Here is an 11,342-nt window from a genome sequence, read left to right as displayed (position 1 = left end):
TTTCAAATCGTAAAGGGACTTTTTCAGCAAGCAAACATAGTCCTCTTTTTCTAAGACTGTAAAACCCTCTGGTTGTTGCATGTAAATATCCTCCTCAAGTTCTCCATGTAAAAATACAGTTTTTACATCTAACTGCTCAAGCTCCAAATCATGCATGGCCACAATACCAAGCAAAACTCGAATTGAACTATGCTTCACAACTGGAAAGAACACATCTGTGAAGTCCTCTCCTGAAATTTGATTGTAACCCTTTGCAACAAGCCTTGCTTTATATCTGGGTTCTTCAACTCTTGGAGTCCCCTCTTTCTTCTTAAACACCCATTTACAACGAATAACCTTTTTACCTTTAGGAAGTTTCACAAGATCCCATGTTTTATTTTTGTGTAGTGATTTCATCTTCTTTTGCATAGCAAACATCCACCTTTCTGAGTCTTCACAACTAACCTCCTCAGAATAATTAGATGGCTCTTGGTTTGCATCTATATCTTCAGCCACATTTAAAGCATAAGTAACTAGATCAGCCTCGGCATACTTCTTTGGAGGTTTAATTTCTCTTCTAGTTCTATTTTTGGCGATAGAGTATTGTGGTGAAGAAGCAACTCTATTTTGAATTTTTGTACTGGCTTCAGTAGTTGACTCTATTGTAGATTTTGTATTAATATGATGCTCCACCTGCTTTTGATTTTCTTTATTGGAAGAGTCTTTAAGAGATAAGTTAGGTATCATAGTAGTTTAATCAAAAACAACATCTCTACTAATCACAATTTTTCTATTTTTAAGACACCATAACTTATACCCTTTTACACCAGCTTTATAACTAAGAAAAACACATTTAATGGATCTCGGTTCTAATTTTTCCGTTATAAACATGAGCATACGCAGAACAACCAAACATCATTAAATCAGAATAGTCAGCAGGATTACCAGACCATACCTCTTGTGGAGTCTTTTTCTCAATGGCAACGGATGGAGATTGGTTGTTCAAAAAACATGCAGTAGAGGTTGCTTCAGCCCAAAATGCCTTTAGTAAGTTTGCATTTGACAACATACATCGAACATTCTCCATGATCGTTCTGTTCATTCGTTCCGCAACACCGTTTTGCTGTGGAGTATGACAAACTATCAAGTGTCTCACGATCCCTTCTGACTTGCACAGTTTATTAAATTCATCAGAACAGAACTCTAAGCCATTGTCTGTGCAAATGTATTTTATTTGCTTTCCTGTCTGTTTTTCAATCATGGTTTTCCAAGACTTAAATGCAAAAAACACATCGTTCTTTTGCTTTAGGAAGAACTCCCACACTTTTCTGGAAAAATCATCAATAAAAGTTAGCATATAATTAACTCCACCTCTCGAAGGTACTCTGGATAGCCCCCACAGGTCAGAATGAATATACTCCAACGTTCCCTTCGTGTTATGGATTCTTTTGGTAAATCAAACTCTTTTTTGCTTCCCAAAAATGCAGTGTTCACAGAACTTCAATTTGTAAAATCCTTGCCCATCAAGAAGTCTTCTTTTTCTCAATTCTGTCATGCCATTCTCACTCATATGCGCTAGGCGCATATTCCAAAATTTAGTAATATCATCATCTGACAAGGAAGAGGATGAGACAGCTGCATCACCAGTAACAGTAGAACCCTGCAAAACATATAACTTAGTAGTCGTTCTCTGCCCTTTCATCACAATGAGGGAACCTTTGAAAATCTTCAAAACCCCACTTTCAGCTGTGTATTTGTACCCTTTTGAATCAAGAGTACTCAACGAAATTAATTTTCTCTTTAATTCTGGAACATGTCGTATGTCACTAAGTGTTTTGACAACTCCATCAAACATTTTAACTTTAATTGTTCCAACACCTGCACTTTTACATGAAGCATTATTTCTCATTAAAACAATACCTTCAAACACTGTTTTGTAAGTTATAAACCAATCCCGATTGGGACTTATGTGGAAGGTGCAACCTGAATCAGGGATCCACTCCTCGCTCGCTTTAGAATTGTTGACAGAAACGAATAGAAGTTCACCATCACTGTAGTCTTCTACAACATTAGCTTTACCAAAATTTTTTAGCTGTTTTCCATTTTGATTCGCAGCCACTCTTTTGATCTTGTTCTGTAGCTTATAGCACTTAGATTTAATGTGTCCTTTCTTCTTGTAGAAGTTACAAGTTTTACCTCTGTTTGAAGACTTTGATCTACCTTAGATTTACTGCGAGGATTTCGTTCCTATGTTCTTCCACTATCATCATCGGCATTCCGATCTTGTCTCCTACGAACAATAAGACCCTCTCCTTGAGAGTTAGTTTTAACCACAAGATGCTTCATCTTATCATACGAGGTTAAAGAATCATAAACCTCATCAACTATGAGAGACTCACGACTATATAAAATCGTATCTCTAAAGGTTGAATAAGATGGGGGCAACGAACAAAGTAGAATCAACCCTAGATCTTCCTTATCATATGAACCTCCATGGCCTCTAAGTTTGAGAGAATTTCTTTAAACACTGTTAAGTGTTCGTGCACAGATGCACCTTCCTCTAAACAATAAGCATAAAGACGCTGCTTCATATGCAACTTGTTAGTTAGAGTTTTCGACATACATATTTGTTTCAATCTCTTCCACAATCTAGCGGCGGTCTTCTTCTTCATCACATCCTGTAAAATTTCGTTAGACAAATACAAATGTAACTATGTTAACGCCTTTCGATCCTTGCGCTTCTTCTCTTCCTCTGGCAACGTTGAAGGCATCTTATCTACCCCTAACAGGGCTTCCTTTAAGTCCATCTGTGCAAGAACTATTTGCATCTTTAACTGCCATAACGTGAATATGGTGTTGCGATCCAATAGTAGAATTTCATATTTCAAAGACGCCATTATCGAGATTGAGATGAACAACCCGGAAGCTCTGATACCAATTTGTAGAAATAGAACTTTGATAATGACAATATATCGCAAAGAAAATAGAAATAAAAATAAAGAACACACAGATTTTATGTGAAAACCCTTGTAGAAAAAAACCACAGGCAGAGGAGATGAAAATTTACTATGTCAAGTTCAAATGATTACAAGAGGAGTAGACTATGTCTATTTATAGGCTTGTGAAACCATATTCTAATAGGAGTAAAACACCTTATTCTAATCAATATCAAATAGATAGAGTTTAATAAGGTTTAAAAAACCTTATTCTAAAATAAAATAAAATAAAAGAAGTATAATTCTATAGGGATTTTACTTTTATTTTATTTTACCACAGTATTTTATTTAAATAAGGATTCGAGTCACTTAATTCTAACATTATTTAACTCTCAAATTAAAATAATTCAATAATTAATATAATTCTCGTGACAGTTAAATTTAATATCAACTGTGTTTAGATTCTATTTGTTTCAACCATAAGGTGTAACCTTGTAGGCTCTTGTAACATTGATAGTAATATTAGAACACTTCTAACATTACAAGTAATTAGTGGCATCTAGCAATGCATCATCGCTACCCAAGTTACAAGAAGTCATGGTTCAACATAACCTTTTTGTGATAAATTTTCATGTATTATATCCTTTTGTCCTTTATATCTCGGTTGGACATAAGTCATGGAATAGTCACACTTGCAAAGTCCAATCTCATGTTTCTTGATACCCAGAGTAGACTACAATAAACAAATAAGTGTAATATCTCATATTAACTTATTTGAGCATGACCATGCATTTCTAGTATCACTTCATCAAGTGGCCTAAGATATTGCTCCCATTATGTAGGAGGGACAAATCCTATCTTGATCAATCATATCCCACTACATAGATTGTGGCATACCCAACTCCAGTATTTATAGTACAACCTATTACAGTAGACGTTTGACTGTATCAAAATATATAACTCACTATGTTGGGACAATGATGATCTCAAGTCTAAGGATCGTATACATAGTTATCACTATGAGTAATGTTGTGACTATTGCATAATAATGCAAGAAACATACTCATAGCGGGTCAGTCCAATATGTCGTTCTCTAACATATACTCATGTATTGATTTTGACATCCCCATGTCAATGACAACACTTTATCATCAATCAACTACATGTTAGTCTTAATGCATTATTGTTGTCCAAGCCCACAATAATACTTGACTAAGGACCTTTTAATAATAATCATATTATTCTCAGGACATTATTATAAAATAATTTATTTATATACACAAAAAATAAACTGAAATAATAATGGCAATGACTTAGATTAATAAATGAGGTAAAAAAGTATATTATTACAATCATCTCATGATTGGTCTTTGGGCATACTCTAACAGTCAGTATTTTGACAATAATTTGATTGGCACTATCAATCTGTATGAGATCGTGACCAAATATAATTGCAAAAATTTATGAGAATATCTTCAAAACTATTTGTTTTCCTCTGTATGATATCTTTTTGGTTTCATAGTTGCATTTCAACTTATCTAAGGAAGATGTTAAATTAGTATAATTACTAGAATTCCTTGTTGAGTTGTTCCTATTTGTTCGAGTCTTTGAAGAAGGCCGTTTTTATCTCTATGATTTTATCTAAGAAGATGTTAAACTAGTATAATTATTGTTCCAATTTGCTAGAATTAAGGAGTTTATTACATGTCAATGCTTTTATGCCAAAAAAACAATAGTTTTTGCTTATACTGCTTCAATTTCACTAAAGTTTTTAGGTGTTAGTAAACATGAACAACACTAGAAAATACGATTGCATCCTTATTCTTCTTTTACTTTGGTGTTATAGGTATTCACACGTTTTTTTACTAAGCAAATGGTATTCTTATCCTCTGTAACTGTGTATGGCCAACCAGAGAAAATACCATGTGTTGAGGATTTTGAGTTGAAGGTCATGAATCGTTATGTCTGTTTTGAGATGTTGTTAGACATGTCTATTTTTTTTTGCTTTTGTGTATATTAGATTGAACTCTAATATTTGCATGAGTATGCTAAGACAAGCTCAAGCATTGGATTGGCTGCCAACCCGATAGTTAACTTCTCGGGTGTGCTTGGAACAAATGTTCTTGCACTAGGTATCGATATCTTATTCGACATGAGGACTGGGAATTTCACCAAATGCAACGCGGGATTGAGCTTCACCAATGCAAACCTTATTGCTTCTTTGGCTTTGCATGTGATTATGTTCTATATACCTATCTACAGTTGAACATTCCAAATGATATAATCTCAAGTTTAATACCTTGTTTGTCAATGTAGGAATGAAAAGGGTGATTCAGTTAACGCATCTTACTACCATATTTTGAATCCATCGACCAATACTGCTGTTGGTGCTGAGGTGACCCATAGCTTCTCTACTAATGTGAACACCATCACCGTGGGTACACAACATGTATTGGATCCATTAACCACAATCAAGGCATTGGTGAACAGTGACGGCAAGGCAAGCGCACTCATCCAGCATGAGTGGTGCCCGAAATCCCTCTTTACCAATTTTGGAAAGGTGGATACAAAGCCCAACGATAAGAGCCCCAAGGTCAGGCTTGCTTTGGCACTCAAGCCTTGAGAATTTAAAAAAAAAAACTCATTTTGGTAAGAGTATGGTAGACTTGAAAAGAATTTTGAAGTTCTAGTCTGTTGTTGACTTTCATGGTGTTGTTATCTTCCCTTTTATGTCAATGGTTTTTCATTTTAAAAAAGAATAAACTGAAAAAAAATGAGATAATTGTTTTTAGTCATTCCTTGTTTAATTGAGGTGAAGTACCTTTGATTTGCCCCATAAATTTTTTTAGAGGCTCTCTTTGTTTTTTCATGGAATTTGCTAATAAAGGAAAATAAGAGTTGTACCTTTTCTTTGTTGAGGATAATTTTTACTTGGTATAGAACTTGGTAACAGGTATAGGCATAAAGTCTAACATTGGATCTGCTTGTAAACTCGGCCATGGAAAGCTTTCATCACTAGTGGTGAGATTGCCTAAAGGTAGAACTATCATGGAGGCTCTTATATTACGAGTCTGATTGTATTTTGATCTCTATTTAAGAAATAGACAAATTAGTACATTTATGTTAAAGTAAAGAGCAAATTGTTTTTTTTTATGACACAATTTGGAACGACGGTATTACAAAAGAGAATGAATACTTTAAAGAATTTAGTTTAAAAGTATTTAGTTTGCTATCAAAAAGTACTTTTGATAGATAAAACGTTTACTTTAGATGTGATGTTATGATATAAAATATGTATTTATATAATGTTTAAATTCAGTAATATTATATTTTTTAGTAAGGGTATAAAAGAAAATAATTTATTATTGGCTCATTATTAATATTTTGATATATAAAATATAAATTTTAAATATTTTTAACCATTAATATTAATTATTTTTAAAAACAAAAAGAAGGTGTAAATAGTAAGAATAAAATGTATATATTTTAAACAAATAAAATTAGATTAAAAAAGAGTTAAAGATATGAATTTGTCGATTCCAAAAATATTATTAAAGATTTTAAATTCATTAATAGTTAAACTTTTAGAATGTATTTGTTGTGTGTCAACTATAATGAACATAATTTGAGAAGCAATGGATTCAAATAACAGTGTATTATTTTAAAATGTATTAAATAAAATATTTTAAATATTTTAATATAAAATTAAAGAATCTTTTAATATAATTTAATATAAAATTAATTATATTAAGAATATTACTAAATTATATATTATTTTTATTAAATTATATTTAATAATAATTATATTAAAATATAATTAAATTAGTTATTTTTATTTTTATTACATCATATTTAATAATAATCCTATTAAAATTTAATAACAATAATTATCTATCTAAAAAATTTTTTGTTAAGGGTACTCTGATCATTTTAACTTTTTCCTTATGCTATTATAAATCTATTCTATTCAACCAAATACAATAATACTATTACAGATCTATTCTATTTTATTTAACTAAACAATTGAATTACTGGTTACAGCTCTATTACATTACAGCCCTATTCCATTCCAGTGAACCAACGTGCCGTTAATGTTTTGTTTCGGGAGGGGACGTGGGGTGGGATGCCAAGGGGGTTCGGGAGTTGTTTTCAGTGGAGGAGGCGGATCAGATTCTGTGCATTACAGTTGCCACGCCGGGGCCACCGAATATGTTAGTATGGGGACATTAGCTGACGGGCTGTTATTCGACCAAATCGAGCTATACATGGTTACTGCTTCATAATGTTGGGTTGGGTCTTCACCAGTTCTATTGGAAAGCTGCTAGGAAAGTGGTGACTCTTCCCAAGATTCGGGTGTTTGCTTGGTGCCTCGACCCCACTGACTAATTATGCAAGATGCCACCGATGTGCTCCCCCTATGGATGCATTGCGCGATTGCCTAGCTTCTTACAACACCTTAGTTCTTGCTAGGATTCATGATGACCTGTTACAAGCTAATGTTGTATTGATTGGTCGGAGATGGCCATGCCTATTTTGGATGAGGCCGCCTTTTGTGGATTTGTTGGTCCTAATTCGGAACCTATGGAAGAGCGTAACAACGTGGTGATGCGAGGCCGTTGGACAGCACCACACATGATTTTGGACGGGGTGAAGGGGCTTAACAATGATTTTCGAATTCATAATTTGGTTCATCCACCGATTCTTTCGACAGATGCTAAAGGTAAATGCTGATGGGTGGGCATTGGGGTTGTGATCCGTGCGATTCTGATGGGCTAGCGATGAGTGTGGCTGATTGGGGGGAGTCATTGTGGACGGAGGCTTGCGCGATTACCGTTGGGCTCAACTCGGCGCACTCCATGGGCTTCCGTGTGGAAAGCGGTTCTGCTATTATTGTTATTGGGCCACATGTTACACGAGGCTCAGAACATGAAAATTTTATTTGAATTTTAAAAAAATTTTGCTATGTAGGGTAGTTGATTGTTTGTTACTTTCGAGATACATCAAATTAATTTCTTTGTTAATTAAATTTTATTTAGAGCTAATTTAATTAGTGAAACATAACAAATAAAAAGTCAACTAATTTAACATACTGATATTAAATCAACTGGATTAAATTGATTAAAACTATGTCTGCCAATTAAGTATCAAAACTAATTGAATCAACATTAGACCAAGCACTTTAAGGCCAGCAAATCACGGAGAAGAAAAGTGGATTCATGAGGGAACTCAAACAAGAATACTTTTTAGCAAATAATTTGCAATTCTATGTTTGCTTTTCTTAAAACTCTTCCTTGATGAAGAAATGTAAGATGTAAGCCAAGACACAACTAATGCTTTCTCTACCAATTTACTCGTTCAAAGTATAAATATGCATATCAATGACCGCACTACTAGGTTTCCCTTGCCTCTTTCTTTTCTCTTCTTTTTTTCCCGGTAACATATGGAGAACCCATCAGACAGTGTACATCCCACTCTTAATTCCCATCTCTTCCATTCCGAATTCTACTTCAAGAGCTTCTGAGTTGCTGTAATCGCATTTTTTATGTTATCAAATGGACAGGCAGAAGTAACATCCGAACTGCCTCATACTTTCACCACATCTTGGAGGTGTTGAGAATAGCTTTTACCGGGTGGAATGAATATTAGATCTTCCCAGCCCGAGTTTTTCTCGCTCATCTGCATCAAACAATGTTGGACCATCAGATTTCAGTTCCTTATTCTATGGGTTACATAGACCTACTCGGCAATTAGATTCTCTACCTCCATTTTCTTCAGAACATCTTCCAAGCTTCCAACCTGCTCCAACATATGGGATGAAATGAATACTAAGAAAGGCAAAGCCAAACCGAAAATCATACCATTAATAAAGCACTTATACACGGATGGAACAATTGAAAGAATTTAGGAGAGAGAGTGGAGGGGTTTTGACGTCTAATCATTAATCCATGCATGCATGTACAATTTGAATCTCCAAAACAGACACATAATACACACACACACACATGCGCGATACCATGATTTGCTGAGAAACACCAGGTCCTCTTGATGCCCTTGAAACCTTTGAAAGTTCTTTTTCAATATCTTCCTACACAATAACAAGAAAATAATACAAATCATGTATGGTTAACAACTATTTATAAATGAATAATAAAGAAAAAAAAAAAAGGCGTCTATAACAACTTGATGGATCAAGCTAACCTTATTGAAATATATTGGGCAGTAACGCTTGTTTTTCTTCCTCACAACAAGGAGGTCAGACTGTAGAAAGAAGCATTAAAGAAAAAAAAAATCTAACATTAATTTGTGGTGACATAGAAATTGTTATCACAGTTCAGCTCCTCATGCACTCCTAATGGAAAAACAGCATGTTGGAAGTGGCAATATCTTTCAGAAACTGTGGAGGAAAAAACGTTCTGATTCATCAATTTATAATAACACCGGAAGTGTCTCATATTCACAACAACAATTAAGGAAAGTCTCTTTATGCTATGATAATACAGAAAAAAGAATTGGGAATGATTCAATACGCCACAGTGAGTAACCATAGACATGCATAAATAAGGTTTTGGTACCAACTAAAAAACCATGCGATACATTGTATGCATATATATTGAATAAAATATATAGCATACCTGGAAAACTGGAACTCCATCGAACCCACTTTTGATGTCACCAGATTTCAGCTAATAGATATGAGAAACTATTGTGAGTAATGGTGTAGAATTGTCCAAGTAAGAAAGTAACATCTTCACTCAAGTACAAAAGAATAATCATTGTAATCTCATTTGAAGCATAGTTGTCTACTCTAAGTACCCAACAACCAGTCCACAAAAAAAATGACACCCAACAATCTTACACCTAAATGAAAATTGAAACATTTTTTTCTTCATTGTGTTAAAATTTCTTAAAAGAAACACAATCTAGATGAAATAAGTCCACTGCATTAAGTAGCAAAGTTCAGCTATTTATGTTCCCTTTTAAGAACAACTTTAAAACCAAATTGCAATAAACACTAACCTCTAATGCATTCTTTATTTGAATTGGATCCGGTAGAAAACGAAATGCAATTCCTTCAACCTTCAGTGAGAATACCTGTATATATATTATGAAACCGGCAATCATAAAAATCAATATTGTTATTTCCAAATCAACTTTAGTTATTATTTTAATTTTTTTTGAACATAAATGACAATTGGAAAACCAGTAATTAAAAAGGAAAAAGAAAAAAAAAGAGTAACCTGATCAAGTGTAATCGGCACGACTTTAGCATTACTTCTCAGCTCCCTTCTCCGTAATCGAACCTATGAAAAAATAAAATAAAATAAACAAAAAAAGGTTCGAAACTTCCTCTAAATTTAAAAAAATTTAACTAACCTGAGCGAGAAAAGCCTCGGCGTCTTCTTGGCGAAAGCAAAGTAAGCCAATAGACTTGGCTCCATTGGGATCAGAGATAAGCACGAACTCATTGTTGGAGTTGCTCACTGTATAGACAGCGGTGCCGGCTAGAGTTTTCGCAACTTGCTCGGGATTCAACGTGGCAGCCGCCGCTACCGCAGCCTTCGGCTGAGAAACTGAGGCAAAGAGCGGACGATGGTGGGAAGTCGCAGAGGGGGAGAAACCGGCGGCAAAGTTGGAGGCAAGACGGTTGGTATGGTGGAGGCGGGTGGCGAGCTCAGCGCCGAGACGGTGGATGAAGGTGGAGAGGGATAAGAGAGGGTTTGAGGGGAATGGAGGAGGTTTTGGGAATTCCATTTTTTTTTTCTGAGGGAAAAAGAAAATGAAGTTATGAGCCTGAAATGCAATTTGTTTTGTTCAACGGATATTTTTCGATGGTCCAATTCGTTATAAGGGCTTCAACCCCATTCCAGTCTATTGGGTTTAAAATGTTACGGAAGCCTACTTCGGATTCACCAAAGAAATTGGGGACTGTAAATTATATTTTCTAATAAAGTTTCAAGGACCATTTGTGATATTATTCCTTTTATAGTTCAGTTAATATTTTTTATCAGATTTATTAGAGAGATAAGAAGAAATGATTTATTTAACCCTCTAACTTTAATTTTTTGCTTCGTTTAGCTTTTGAAATTATATTTCACTCGAAAATAAATGAAAAAGTTAATATTTGTTAATTTTGTTGACATGGCATCCATTATGGAAATCCACGTGTATCAGCAAAAGTAAGAAAGGTAAAATTTTTCATTAATTTTAGAGTGGTTTGACAAACAATGCAAGTTTAAAGACTAAAAAAGATGATAATTAAGTGAAAGGCTAAGATAATCTCTCTCTTTTTTTAATTAAAGGGCGGTTTGTTATAACAACATATCTTTTTTAAAATATGTATTAAACATTAATTGAAATAATAGTAGTAAGCCTAGTATTGAGATAAGAAGGAATAAGCTTACGTTTTACTTATGATAATCCTAAACT

The 11,342-nt window shown here is 34.1% G+C and overlaps 1 protein-coding gene and 1 pseudogene across 2 annotated transcripts; one reads left to right on the top strand and one right to left on the bottom strand.

Annotated features, from left to right (window-relative positions):
- The first annotated feature begins 4,788 nt into the window (after positions 1 to 4,788).
- On the top strand, positions 4,789 to 5,538 carry LOC107921680 (mitochondrial outer membrane protein porin of 36 kDa-like; annotated as a pseudogene).
- Positions 5,539 to 8,108: 2,570 nt separating this feature from the next.
- On the bottom strand, positions 8,109 to 10,770 carry LOC107922621 (protein TIC 22, chloroplastic). Of its 2 annotated transcripts, none has more exons than XM_016852732.2 (8): positions 10,290 to 10,770; positions 10,154 to 10,216; positions 9,933 to 10,007; positions 9,548 to 9,598; positions 9,114 to 9,173; positions 8,929 to 9,000; positions 8,676 to 8,711; positions 8,109 to 8,591 (listed from the first exon to the last, which is right to left on the bottom strand). In XM_016852732.2, the coding sequence occupies exons 1-8, from the start codon at positions 10,665 to 10,667 to the stop codon at positions 8,499 to 8,501; spliced, it is 828 nt and encodes a 275-aa protein (XP_016708221.1). In that variant the 5' UTR covers positions 10,668 to 10,770; the 3' UTR covers positions 8,109 to 8,498. The 2 variants fall into 2 exon arrangements, with proteins under 2 accessions (XP_016708221.1, XP_016708222.1); XM_016852733.2 differs by having other exon boundaries at positions 8,339 to 8,591; positions 8,676 to 8,740; positions 10,290 to 10,728.
- Positions 10,771 to 11,342: the final 572 nt, after the last annotated feature.

Source organism: Gossypium hirsutum, chromosome D01, assembly GCF_007990345.1.
Source record: "Gossypium hirsutum isolate 1008001.06 chromosome D01, Gossypium_hirsutum_v2.1, whole genome shotgun sequence".
NCBI classification, from domain to species: domain Eukaryota; kingdom Viridiplantae; phylum Streptophyta; class Magnoliopsida; order Malvales; family Malvaceae; genus Gossypium; species Gossypium hirsutum.
The sequence above is the reverse complement of the archived record's forward strand: the minus strand, read 5'-3'. Positions and strand labels throughout refer to the sequence as shown.